This window comes from Leptopilina heterotoma, unplaced genomic scaffold, assembly GCF_015476425.1.
Source record: "Leptopilina heterotoma isolate Lh14 unplaced genomic scaffold, ASM1547642v1 Lhet_226, whole genome shotgun sequence".
Lineage (NCBI taxonomy): Eukaryota > Metazoa > Arthropoda > Insecta > Hymenoptera > Figitidae > Leptopilina > Leptopilina heterotoma.
In genome coordinates, this window is record NW_025110944.1 from 671,486 (window position 1) to 685,308 (window position 13,823).

A 13,823-nucleotide genomic window follows, 5' to 3' on the forward strand; every position below is an offset into this window, starting at 1 on the left:
ATTCGTTGTTAATGGACATAAATACAATGAACATAAATACAGTGGGTGTAAATAAAGAATTTAAAATCTTACATTTACAAGTGACAGTAGCTTTGGTGGTCGCTGATCCCCATTTGTTGGTAGCTCTGCAAACGTACTCTCCACTATCTCTAGCGTAGGTGTAAGACAAGTCCAGAGAAATAAAACCAAAATCGTTGATCTGGTGAACTCGTGATCCGGTGGCAAATGGACGACCATTGTGGAACCAATCGATGCGCATTGTTGAATCATTCGAAGGCTCAACACGACAGTCAAAGTGACTGGGTCCAGCTTCCTCTACCTCAATGTCCTTCAATTCGACCGTGAATCTAGGTGGATTTGGTGCCTCCTCTTCAGATAGAATTTCATCCTTCTTATACAAAGCTTCCTCCAGTTTTTGAATACTCTCCGTTCCAGTTTTGAAATTATTCGGAAGTTGGGGTTCAAGGATGATTCCTTGACGACCGCGAACTTGCAATTTACAGGAGACTGTCGCCTCACCGTGTTTATTGGTAGCCTTACAGGTGTACAAACCAGAATCTCGTTGATAGCAATTAGCAACTTCAAGAATGACAAATCCAAAGTCATGAATTGTCTTCACTCTAGAACCGGCTAGCAATGCTTTTCCATTGTGGAACCATTCGACTCGCATACTGGAGTCATTGACAGGTTGAAGGCGACATTCAAAGTGAGCTAGGGAATTTTCTGATAGAGTCAAATCTGATGGAGTGGTGATGAATTCGGGTGGTTTACCAGTATCATCATCGGGACTAGGTTGACCGGGTTCATTGCCAAGACCTTCAAGTTCGGCGATCTTGTCGATTGTTCCCTCCATTCCCTTTGGTAGTTGTGATTCGAGAATGATGTTCCTCTTGCCGGTACACTTCATTGAGCATGTTGTGACAGCTTCGCCATAATCGTTCGATGCCCTGCAACTGTATTCACCAGAGTCTTCTGGATAGATTGGCGATATTTCCAGAATAACGAAACCAAAGTCACAGAAGGTGCGGAATCGTGAACCAGTGCGAAGAGGTTTGCCATTCCAGAACCATTCGACTTTTAGTTTTGGATCATCGGTTGGAATTAGACGCGCTTCAAAGTGTGAGCTTTCACCCTCACGAAGACCGTCGAGATTGCTCAAGGGAACAGTGAACATTGGCGCCTTTCCTGTTGTTTCCACTGATCTGTCATCTTTCGTGCGAACCATCGAATCCTCCAAAGTTTGTATCTTCTCCAAACCGCCTTCCATTCCCTTTGGCAATTGTGATTCCAAAATGAGATTCGCCTTGGACAGGCATCTCAAAGTCGCTTTTGTTGTATCCTCTCCGTATTTATTCACCGCTCTGCATTCGTAAACACCAGAATTCTCCTCGTAACAGTACAAAATATCGAGAATAACAATTCCAAAATCGTGGAATGTTCTGTAACGATGACCATGGGGTAATTTCTTGCCATTGTAATACCACTCTACCTTGAGATCCGGATCAGTGATTGGAGTCAGTCTCGCTTCAAAGTGCGCAGATTGGCCTTCGACTAATTTCGTGATATCAGAAATTTGGGTGATGAATTTCGGTGGTTCGGCAACAACTGGTGCTTGAGATGTCTGTTGATCACCGTTAAAGCTCTCGAGTTCACGAATTCGAGCCAAAGAATCCGGCTGAAGGGAGTCTGAGTAGACTCCACCTTTGCCGAAGCACTTGATTGTCGCTTTGGTGAAGTCTTCACCAAATTTATTGCTTGCTTTGCAGACATATTCCCCAGAATCGTGGGACATAACACCAGCAATGTCCATGACCACAAAGCCAAAATCTGACACCATCTTGAAGCGAGATGAATGACGCAAGGGTTGTCCATTATGGAACCATTCAACCTTCATGTTCGGATCACCAACAGGTATCAGTGTGCATTCAAAGTGAGCCGATTGTCCATCCTTAAGACCCTCCAATGATTGTATGTGGGTCGTGAATTTTGGTTTCTGTCCCTTCGACTTGTCGACACATTCAAGATTCACGCTGATCTCAGCCTGACCCCATTTGTTTGTCGCTTTGCAAGAATACGTTCCGGAGTCTTCGATCTTTGTTCCTAGTACTTCGAGAACAACCATTCCGAAAGCATAGACTGTTCTTGTTCTATGACTGGCTTCTAGGGGTTTACCATTGTAGAACCATTCAACAACCATTGTTTGATCACCGGTCGGAGTGAGAGAAGCTTCGAAGTGTGCTATCTCTCCTTCGGATAGGTTGCTCAGATTTTCGAATTGTGAAGTAAATACTGGTGGATGACCTTCATCACTCTCTTGAGCGGCAGCTGCCTCTCGTTTCAGTGATTCTTCCAAATCTTGGATGGCTTCCAAGCCTTCCTTTCCCTTCGGATGTTGTGATCTCTCGATTACGTTCTCCTTCGTCGAGCAGTAGATTGTAGTTGATGTGAATGCCTCACCAGCTTTGTTGAACGCCTTACAGGTGTAGATTCCAGAATCCCGATCATAGGCATCAGTGAGATCGAGGGTGACGAATCCAAAGTCACTTGTCATTTTGAATCGTGAGCCATGCTCCAGTACCTTGCCATTTAAGTACCATTCGATCTTGAGATTAGGATCATCTTTCGGTTCCACTTGTCCCTCGAGATGAAGAGGTTCGGACTCGCCGAGTTTGAATTCCGGTTGAAGTGGAACAATCCAAACGGGTTTGGGGTATTGGTGTTCTGGTCCATCGTCCGGTCTTTGGAGTTTAGATGCATAGGCGTCATCAACCTCTTTCACTTTTTCTAGACCGGCTTCACCCTGTGGATGCTGGGTCTGTAGGTAGATACTCTGCTTGCTGGTGCACTTGAGTGTTCCGGTTGTTTGTGCCGTTCCTTTATAGTTGGTAGCCTTCACTGTAATCAGTCCCGAATCCTCTTCGTAAGCATGATTGAGATCCAAAGCAACGTATCCGAAATCGTAGGTTGACTTGTATCTTGCGCCGGTTGGTAGAGGTTTGCCATTCAGGAACCATTCGATTTTCATCGTGGGATCCTTGGACGGTTCGACGTTGCACTCAAAGTGGACATTTTCGCCCTCGATGCATTCAACATTGTTCAGATGAGAAATGAAGACCGGTTCTTCATAAGTAGGTTCGACTTCTTCTTTGGTTGTTACTTGGGGTTGTTCTAGGGCGTCAATTTTCGGAAGAGCGTCCGGATGTAATGTGTCTCCCATCAGCCAGTGTTTGTCGCCGATCTTCAGACTGCAGGTGGAAACAGCTTCTCCTAGTAGATTCACAGCCTTGCAGGTATAAATTGCCGAGTCGTCTGGTCTCAGACTGTTGATCGACAGGGTAACGAGACCGAAATCGAACGTACTTCGTAATCTCGTTCCTGTTTGGAGGGCGACTCCGTTCTTGAACCACTCGGTTCGGAGATTAGGATCCGCTCTTGGTTCAACCTGAGCCTCGAGGTAGACGTGTTGACCCTCTTGCAGTTTGTCGTAACTCTTGAGATGAGTGGTGAAGACAGGAGCTTGTTGAGGTGTAGTATCAACAAACATTTCGGGAACTTTGTTCATTTCCGCTTCCTTCAATTGAATCTTCTGCCAGGCGTCCGGTTGGATCGACTCACCGGATATTGCTGAACGAGCCTTGACCTTTAGGGAAATTGATGATACAGCCTCACCTGCTTTATTGATAGCCTTGCAGGAGTAAACACCGGAATCTTCGGGAATAACTTTCATAATATTCAAGGTAATGAATCCAAAATCGTGACTAACGTGGAAACGTGAACCCATCTTGAGTTCGACACCATTCACGTACCACTCGAAGCGTAGACTTGCATCACCAACAGGAACAACCCGACACTCGTAGTGGGCGATTTGACCCTCCCACAATTCGGTTGGTCCAGTCAACAATTGGGTGAAAATCGGTTTATCGAAGGTTCTCTCCTGCTCATCAGGACGAGTTGGTCCCTTGTCGGCTTCCAATTGAGCGATCTTCTGCTGAGCCTCCGGATGATGACTCTCCAATTGTATATTCGATTTGGTTTGAATTCTCATTGAAGCAGTTGTTACAGCTTCGCCTAGCGCATTCGAAGCACGACACATGTAAACTCCTTCATCGTTATCGCGAACGTGCGAAATGTCCAGAGATACGAATCCAAAGTCATGAACCTTGGAAATTCTAGAGCTGGTCTCAAGGGGAGTTTCATTTCTGAACCACTCGACCTTGAGTGTTGGATCACCAACTGGAATCAGGCGACATTCAAAGTGTGCTGTTTGACCTTCTGGAATTGCGTCAATATTCTGCAGTGGTTGAGTGAATACTGGGCGTTGTCTGGTTTGTGGTTCAGAGACATCGGGTCTCTTCCAAGGTTGTTGTGATTCCAGTTCGCGAATCTTGTCCAGTCCTTCGGGACGTTGGGAATCAAGAATAATATTTTCACGTGGAATGACCTTGAGCTCGATTGATGAAACGCATTGCCCAAGATTATTGATAGCTCGCACTGAATATTGTCCCGCGTCTTCTGGAACAGCGTGACCAATGTCAAGAGCCACGTAACCAAAATCGAACGTTACGTGGAAGCGCGATGCTGATGGAAGAGGTTTTCCATTGTGGAAGAATTCAATTCTCAAGTTCGCGTCATGAAGTGGTTCCACTTGACATTCAAAGTGAGCCGTTTGCCCTTCGTAAATTTCAGTTGTGCCCTAAAAATCAAACGATCGTTAAATTATCATCAGAAAATCTAGTTCATTCTAAGCAAAATCAAAAATTCGAGGAAGGAAAAATGGAAAATTGAATGATCATTGGATCATTTAAGGGAAAATAAAAATAAACCAAGAAAGGGAACAGAAAAAAAATTCAAGCAGTATTAATACCCTAAGTTGAGTGACAAATCTCGGAGGTGTCACTGGTGGTTCATCAACTTCCAATCGAGCTGGATGACCTTGAGCCTCTAATTCTCGGATCTTCTCGAGACCATCAGGATGTTGTGTATCCAAGAGAATTCCATGTCGAGCTAGAGAGAAAATAAAAATATTCCATCATCATTATCAGCACTGTTTTTCTTTCTCCTAATGATGATGGGAATCAACAAGGGACAAAGTGAATTAAAGACTGGATGTTTGGTACCATTATTGAAGAAGAGAAATTTTTTTTTGATCCAAGAAAAGAAAATTAAAGGTGATGGCGTACATTGATTGATAAAAAAGTGATTGATTGAGAATTGAAAATCCTCTTTATTCGACAACTGTCGATCCAGATCCACTATTTAAATTTTTTTCACATTTATGCTGATTGACAAGGCATTTCAGTATGTAAGATCATTATTGTTTCTCTTGCGTGATATTTAACAATAATTTCCGCGAAATGATCCTCACGTTTCGCAATATAGGGACATTCTCTTTCGGCACTTGGGACACGCTGACAGTTGCACCAGTCTGTCATAATAAGTTTTTACGTTTTTTCATGAATCAGTTGGAATCAGTGAGTTAAATGATCAATGAATCCATTAATCAATAAATCGATCGGAATCAGTTGATTCATTTATCAATTTTTTAATCGAAATCAGTGGATTCCTTGATCAATGAATCAACTGATAATCAAATTAAAATGAAAAAAGGGGAATGATTTTGAAAAATTTAATATAGTAGGAGGTCTACTTACATCCTACTTTAATAGTGCAAGTATTAACAGCTTCGCCTGCAAGATTTGTAGCCTTGCACATGTATGTTCCAGAATCTTCAGAATAGGCATAGAGAATATCCAGAGCTACGTAACCAAAATCATGAGTTGAACGGAAACGATGTCCTGTTTTTACTGCCACACCATTCACGAACCTGGAAATTTTGTTTATGTGTGATGAGATCCTCTGAGTAGATCAGATGATTTGATGAGATCGTAAGATCTGACGAGATCATCTGATCAGATCAAATGATTTGATGAGATCAGAAGACCTGATGAGATTCTCTGATCAGATCAAACGATTTGATGATATGACAAGATCTGATGAGATCCTCTGATCAGATCATACGACTCAATGAGATTATAAGATTTGATGAGACAATCTAACTGAATCCGAAAATTCGGTGATCAAAAATCAAGAATAAGTACCATTCGATCTTCAAGTTCGCGTCGTTGATTGGCTCAACTCGACATTCCAGATGAGCATGTTCACCTTCCCTGAGATCAAGATTATTTAACGGAGTCAGGAAGACTGGCTTCTGATGAACCACTTCCTTCTCGACTTCCTGTTTCACTTCAACAGTTTCCAATTCTCGGATCTTTTGGAGTCGTTGAGCGTCCAATGTGTCAAGGCACAGACCTTGTTTGGCTGTTGAAAAATGAAGATTTAATTTTTTACCAACAATTTTGAGTTGACAATAATCATTATTCATAATTATCAATTGATTTACTGGTGATTTATAATTGAACTTACAATCAACAGAGATGACACAAGTTGTGACAGCTTCACCTGCAGCGTTCCTAGCCTTGCACATGTAGGTACCAGAATCTTCTGGATAAGCATAGAGAATATCAAGAGCAACAAAACCAAAATCGTAAGTGGTTTTGAATTTATGACCCTGAGGAATTGGTCTACCATCTCTGAACCATTCAACAATCATTGTGGGATCATTGACTGGAGTCAAAGTTGCCTCCAAATGGGCGCTCTTTCCTTCTGGAAGATGTTCAATGTTCTTCAAAGGTCTTCCAAATTTGGGCTTCTCAGCGATAACCACATCTTCCTGATCAGCCTTCTTGTAACGGGAATCATCTTCCAAGTACTGGATCTTCTTCAAAGCTCCCTCGTGTTGAGTTTCACGGATGATGGAAGCTTTAGCTAATCATTCCAAACAGATCGTAAAATTTTAGCAAATTTTCCAATAACAAAAAAAACCAGAACCTTTCATTTTGTGAAAAATTTTTTCTAAATGTGATGAAAAATTTTGTGATAAGATCAAGATTGGATGGATTGGATACTTACACTTAACGTCAAGTTCAATTGAACTGGAAGCAGTGCCCAATTTGTTGGTTGCTTTACAAGTGTAAGTGCCAGAATCTTCAGCATACACTGAGAGAACATCCAAAGCAGCGAAACCAAAATCACACGCTGTTCGATATCTGTGTCCAGTGGAGAGGGGTTTTCCGTTATGGAACCACTCGACCTTCATGTTTGAATCAGGATAAGGTTCAATGCGACACTCGTAGTGTGCACTTTGACCCTCAACTAGATTCTTAGGTCCGTTCAATTGAACAGTGAAGGTTGGTTTTTCCTTAACTACCACTTCCTCCTCTTCACGACGCTGATATTTGCTGGTGTCCTCCAAAGCTTGAAGTTTCGATAAGCTTCCTTCGTGCTGGGACTCAAATTGCAGAGCTGCTTTTGCTGTAGACAGATAAAATTTTCCATCAGTGATCAATCAGATCAAAAAAGTGTTATACTTGTTACCAAATGGATCATGGTTATCAGAACAAAAATCAAATTCGAAAACAATGACTTACATTGGACAAACATTGTTGCTGATGTAACAGCTTCTCCAAGATCATTGACAGCTCGACAAATGTAAGTACCAGCATCTTCAGGTGTTACATACTTCATGTTCAGAGCAACATATCCAAAGTCGTGCATTGTTGTTATTCGGTTTGCTGTGAGAAAGAAAATCAGACCGAAGATCAAAATTTGAACGAAATGATTAATGATCATCAATGAACAAACTTTTGGATTCAAACTTACAAGCTAGGATGGGAACTCCGTTACGCAACCATTCGACTTTGAGTTTAGAGTCACCGACAGGAATCACACGAGCCTCGAAGTGAGCCGCTTGATTTTCAGCAACTCGAAGATCCTTAATTGGCATGGTAAAGATTGGTGCTTGCGAGATAATTTCCTCCTGCACTGCTTTTCGCTGGTACCGGGAAGTGTCTTCCAAGTGACGCAGTCGCTGAAGCGCGTTTTCGTTTTGCGTCTCCATGTAGATCGATTTTTTAGCTAGAAAGAGTAAATTAAGTTTTGATGATCGGAAGATTATTTTATACTGATCGTACTGATCAAGGAATAATTTTGTACTGATCATACTAATCAAGTGATCATTTTATACTGATCAGACTAATCAAGTTATCATTTCGGAAGGATCATCCTAATCTAATGATCATTCCAAATGGATCATACTGATCGAATAATTATTTCAGACGGAGCGTACTGATCAAAAGATTTTATCAAAGAAAAAAGGAATTAAATACTGATCGTATTGAGCAAAAGATTTGATCAAAGAAAAATATAATCAAATACTGATCAGATGATCAACGATCCAAAAATGAACCAAAAGTATTCCTGATCAAACTTACAGTGCACATTTGCGGTCGCTGACGTCATAGCCTCGCCAATCGCATTCCTGGCTCGGCAAGTGTAAGTTCCAGCATCTTCCGGATAAGCGTACATAATATCCAGAGCAACGAATCCAAAACTATTGGTCTCAATGAATCGGGAACCAGCCTTAACTGGCGTGTTGTTGTGCAACCATTCCACTTTCATGGTGGCATCAGAGACTGGAATCAATCGACACTCGAAGTGTGCTCGTTGTCCCTCCTTGATCTCAACGTCATTCAGCGATGTCGTGAAGATCGGAGCTTGAGTCGTTGTTTCCTCAACATCTTCCCGACGTTGGTACTTTGATCGATCCTCCAAATAGTGAATCTGCTCGAGTCCCATTTCATTTTGTGTGTTGGTCAAAATTTGAGCTGTTGATCTGCAACTCAGCACGCAATTAACTTCATCACTTCCAACAAGATTCACAGCTCGACACGTGTAGGTTCCACTGTCCTCTGCGATCAGATCAATCACGTCCAGAGCCACGTAGCCAAAGTCATGAATGGGACGGAAACGGTGTCCTGAAAGGAAAAGAAAATTGAGCAAAAAATTGATGATGATGATCAAACTTATGATCAAACTTTTGATAATCAAACTTATCAAACTTATGATCAAACTTTGATGATTCAGTTTCCAGAAAGGAAATATTGGTACCCACCTATTGTAACTGGACGTCCATTTTTGAACCACTCTACTTTAAGATTAGAATCGGTGACTGGTTCCAATTTACATTCAAAATGAGCATGTTGTCCCTCGCGGAGATTTTCTTGATTCTTTGGCTTGGTGATGAATTTGGGTTTGACATTGACGACCTCGTCGACGAGTTCATTTCTCTTGTATCTGGACGCATCCTCCAAATACTGAATTCTCTCTAGTCCTTCCGGATGCTGTGACTCGAGGAGAAGATCTTTCTTGGCATGAACACGAACCGAGCATGAGGTGACAGTTTCGCCAAGTTGATTGCTCGCCTGACAAGTGTAGACACCAGAATCTTCTGGATAAACACCAAGAATATCGAGAGCAACATAGTCAAACTCATAGGACGGTCTAAAGCGATGACCAGTCATGACTGGTCGTCCATTGACGAACCAATCGACTCTCATTGTTGCATCGCCAACTGGTTGCAATCGACATTCAAGATGAACATTTGTCAGTTCAACAGTCTCGATATTGTGCAATGCTCTCGTGAATTGTGGCGGTTGCATTACAGTCACATCCTCGTGCTGTTGTCTTCTGTATTTCGATGAATCCTCCAGCATTTGTATTTGCTCCAGTGAATGTTCATTTTGTGAATCGGTGAGAATGTCGGATTTACCAATAACACGTACGCAGGCTGATGTATGAGCGGTGCCGAGATGATTGGTTGCACGTACTGTGTATTCACCTGAATCGAGAACACTCGCGTGAATAATGTCGAGAGCAACGAAACCGAAATCGTAATAGGTTCTGAATCGTGAACCAACAGTCACTGGTCTTCCATTTTGGAACCATTCGACTCGCATTGTTGGATCACCCATTGGTTCCAAACGACATTCAAGATGGATGTTCTTTCCCTCACTCACTGGCTTTGGATCATTCAGTGGTTGGACGAAAATTGGTTTTGATTTTGATATCTCCTCGATGTGATAGTGCGGTTCAACGAATTTTGAATCCTCGAACTTCTGGGTCTTCTCGTAGGCTCCGTGATGCATGCTGCTGGTGTCGATATTCGAACGGGCTGTAAAATGAATCAGGTGATCAATGAGGTGATGATCATATCATCACTATTTATTTATTCAAAAATAAGTTCCTAGCGTAATGAGCCCATTATGGAACAAAATACAAATGATGAACAAATAGTAATCGAATGATCATGTGGTGAACAAAAAATCATTAAATGAACAAATATTTATCAAAATTATCAAATGAACAGATAATCATCGAATAAACAATTGGTTATCAAAATGTTCAAGTGGTGAACAAATAATCATCAAATGAACAAATGACGATGATTCTTTGTTGATTTTTTAATCATCAAAACAATCGAACGATCATCGATGCTCAAATAATCAGTTCGCCATTAATTACGGAACAGTTTAGAAACGATACTCACTTTCGACCACCATTGTAGCTGACAATTGAGCTTCACCCAGAGAGTTTCTCGCGACAACTGTATAAGTTCCAGCGTCCTCGGAACGCACCTGAAGAATGTCAATGGCAACGTAGCCGAAATCATGATATGTTTGAATTCTATTGGCAGCGGTGATTGGCTTGCCATTGTGGTACCACTCGATTTTCATTGATAGATCACTTTGTGGCTCGACGCGAGCCTCGAAATGGGCTCTTTGGCCTTCGACAATTTTATTTGTTCCTTTTAGTGGTCCCAGGAAACGGGGAGCTTGAGATATTTGTGTCTCCTCCTGTACACGACGTGTATAACGACTAGAATCCTCGAGACTTTGAATCTTTTGTAATCCCATTGGATGTTGACTGTCATAGATGATGTCATTTTTACTGATCACACTCAGTTGGGCTGTTGTGTGCGCTTCGCCAACCCTGTTGTAGGCACGGCACGTGTACACTCCGACATCGTAAATCGTCACCGACTTTATTGTCAAAGCAACGTATCCAAAGTTGAAGAAACTTGTGATTCTTGAGCCTGGAAAAAAATTGTTGATCATTATGATGATCTGAATAAATGTTTTGAAAACTTGGGTTTCCAACTTGAAATGATTCTTAGAAATTATTTTTATCGAACTGGAAAGGATTGCCAAGGGATCTTTCATCAATTCTTCAGAGATCTTTGATCAATTTTAATAATCTCCAGAATTGGTCAAAGGAAAAACTTTGAAGGAAGAAAAAAAATTTTTGGAGGGAAATTAATTTTGGAACTTGATCAACATACTAGCTTCAACTGGACGTCCATCCTTGAGCCACTCGACTCGCAGGTCGGAGTCACCAACTGGCTCGAGTCTTGCTTCGAAGTGAGCAAAACCTCCTTCGCGAATATTATTTTGATCCTTGATAGGAGTCTTAAATACCGGTGGGCTCGTTGGTTCCGGTTGATGTTGAACATATTTCTGTTGCATGGCGTGTTGATAAGCCTCCAACTCCTCGGCAGCTTCGATATATTTCTGCTGTTCGGGAATTCCCAAATCAGTCGTCACGCTCGTACGTGCTGTAAATTGAATAATCCAATCAGAAAATTGATCAAGAATCAAAAAACAAAAAATTAATTAATCAATTCTCACCAAAGACACGAAGATTCGCAGAGCTGATGGCCTCTCCCAAGCGATTAACAGCTCGAACTGTGTAAGAACCAGCATCTTCAGCTCGTAGGTGCAAAATATTCAGTGAGACGTAACCGAAATTGAAGATGGTTGTGATTCTAGAACCTGATGAAAAATAATTGTGATTATGATTAGATCCGAAAATTATTATTTTTTTTTTGAAGAGGAAAAATACGATCAAGACTTACTAGCTGTAATGGGTCTTCCATCCTTGTACCACTCCACTTTCATCGTTGGATCACTTACAGGAGTTAGCTGCGCTTCGAAATGAGCATTGCGTCCCTCCTGAAGTTCACCGAGATCCTGGAGTGGACGGATGAAGACTGGTCGCTGTGAAGAGGACTCATCAACGCTCTCCTGTCTTTGGTACTTGCTGTAATCCTCAAGTTGTTGAATATAACGAAGACTGTCGGGATGTTGACTTGTCTGTTCAATTGCGGCGCGGGCTGATGAAAAAAAGGAATTTCTTTCATTTTTCCTCCAAGAAGAAGATTAAAAATCCATCATTGAAGAGTAATCTCTGCTGAATCATTAATCAAGGAGAAGATTCTTCAATGTTCGCCTTGATTAATGATTATTGATTCAGCAGAGATTTTTCAATCTTTGTTTTGATTAATGATTCAACAGAGATTCTTTAATCTTCGCTTTGATTAATAATTCAGCAGAGATTCTTCAATCTTTGCTTTGATTATTGATTCAACAGAGATTCTTCAATCTTTGCTTTGATTATTGATTCAGCAGAGATTCTTCAGTGATCATCAATCAAATTCTTGATTGTGAATTTAATTTTGATTCTGATACTAACGTGTTACGCCGAGGGTGGCACGAGATTCAGCGACTCCAGTGGAGCTGACAACACGACAAAGGTACTCGCCGCTGTCCTGCTGTCCAACGGAAATTAGGTCCATGGCGATGAATCCGAATTGGAAAATGAAAGTCGCTCGTGAGCCTGAAATCAGAACAGTTCGTTTTGTTTCCATTTGGAAAAAAAAGAGACGAAGGATCAGAAAAATTCTGAATCTTCTTCATCAGAAGAGTTCTGAACTTTCATCATCAAAAAAGTTCTGAATCTTTATCAGAAGAATTCTGAACTCTCATCATCAGAAGAGTTCTGAACCTTCATGATGAATTCCGAATCTTCTGAAGACAAATTTCTGAAGAAGAGTTTTGGATCATCTTCTAGATCAAGAAAAAAATGATGAATAGATTTTTTTGCTGGTAAAGTATCAAGTCAACTGGATTGATCAACTCACTTGCGACTAAAGCTCTGCCATTGACGTACCACTCCACCCTCATGGTTGGATCGCCCACCGGTTCGATTCTGGCCTCGAAGTGAATTCGTCCTCCTTCGATTTGATGAAGATCCCTCAATGGTATGATGAATCTGGGAGGTGGGTAAATTCTATCTTCTTCCGATGGGGGTAAATATGGTTTGGCGCGTTCGACATGTTTCAGGTAAATCACTTCGGGGCCAGGTGCAGGTCTAGAGAAGAAGAATGATTATCAAATCATTCATTGATTCATTCAAACATTCATTCATCATCAAATTTCTTATTAAATTATTAAACTATTAAATCACTATCATCAATGGATGATAATGATGATGCTCCTGATGATTATGTGTCTTAAGAAAAGAAGAGAATTTTTTCTTACTCAGGTTCGATGACTTTCGTCGGTCGAGGTAAATTCAGGCGTCTTGGTTCAGGGATCGATCCTTTAGGTGTTTCGACGAAAAGTCTGGCTCGGGTGGCGGTGGAGCCAGCCACGTTCTGTGCCGTGCACTGGTACCATGCCGCATCAGAGAACTTTGCTCGAGGGATGTCTAGAGTCGAGGCTCCACTGCCGTCCGTCGATATGCGCACGTCGGGGCCGGGCGCTATCGGTACGCCGTCCTGAAAAAATCATTGATTATCAGCATGTTAACAATGATCTCTTGAATCAATCACCTCTTAATCAATGTTCTCTTGATCAACAATCTCTAGATAAATTGACTTTTGTCCAATATTCTCTTGATCAATGGCCTTTTAATCAAGTCTTGTCCTTTGGTCAATAGACTCTTGATCAACAGTTTTTTGATCAGCAGTCTCTTGATCAACAGTCTGCAGATCTAGATTTAGATGATGATCAAGGTGATTTCTCGATCAACAGTCCCTTGATCAATCGTCTCTTGATCAACAATCTCTAGATCAATCGTCCCTTGAT

At 41.5% G+C, this 13,823-nt stretch overlaps 1 protein-coding gene across 16 annotated transcripts in view; it reads right to left on the reverse strand.

The window, feature by feature from the left end:
* Positions 1–13,823, reverse strand: part of LOC122502295 (titin) — a 165,925-nt gene that overhangs the window by 80,925 nt on the left and 71,177 nt on the right. For all 16 annotated transcript variants that reach the window (XM_043612258.1, XM_043612264.1, XM_043612262.1 and 13 more), the window contains 17 exons: positions 13,275–13,513; positions 12,875–13,104; positions 12,427–12,570; positions 11,810–12,067; positions 11,583–11,726; positions 11,237–11,509; positions 10,445–10,990; positions 9,011–10,069; positions 8,331–8,873; positions 7,720–7,974; positions 7,488–7,631; positions 6,970–7,371; positions 6,424–6,825; positions 6,099–6,318; positions 5,652–5,824; positions 4,865–5,004; positions 73–4,693 (listed from right to left, as the gene is read on the reverse strand). In XM_043612258.1, the coding sequence (XP_043468193.1) occupies positions 73–4,693; positions 4,865–5,004; positions 5,652–5,824; positions 6,099–6,318; positions 6,424–6,825; positions 6,970–7,371; positions 7,488–7,631; positions 7,720–7,974; positions 8,331–8,873; positions 9,011–10,069; positions 10,445–10,990; positions 11,237–11,509; positions 11,583–11,726; positions 11,810–12,067; positions 12,427–12,570; positions 12,875–13,104; positions 13,275–13,513 (9,793 nt within the window). The remainder of the gene's footprint in view (positions 1–72; positions 4,694–4,864; positions 5,005–5,651; positions 5,825–6,098; positions 6,319–6,423; positions 6,826–6,969; positions 7,372–7,487; positions 7,632–7,719; positions 7,975–8,330; positions 8,874–9,010; positions 10,070–10,444; positions 10,991–11,236; positions 11,510–11,582; positions 11,727–11,809; positions 12,068–12,426; positions 12,571–12,874; positions 13,105–13,274; positions 13,514–13,823) is intronic.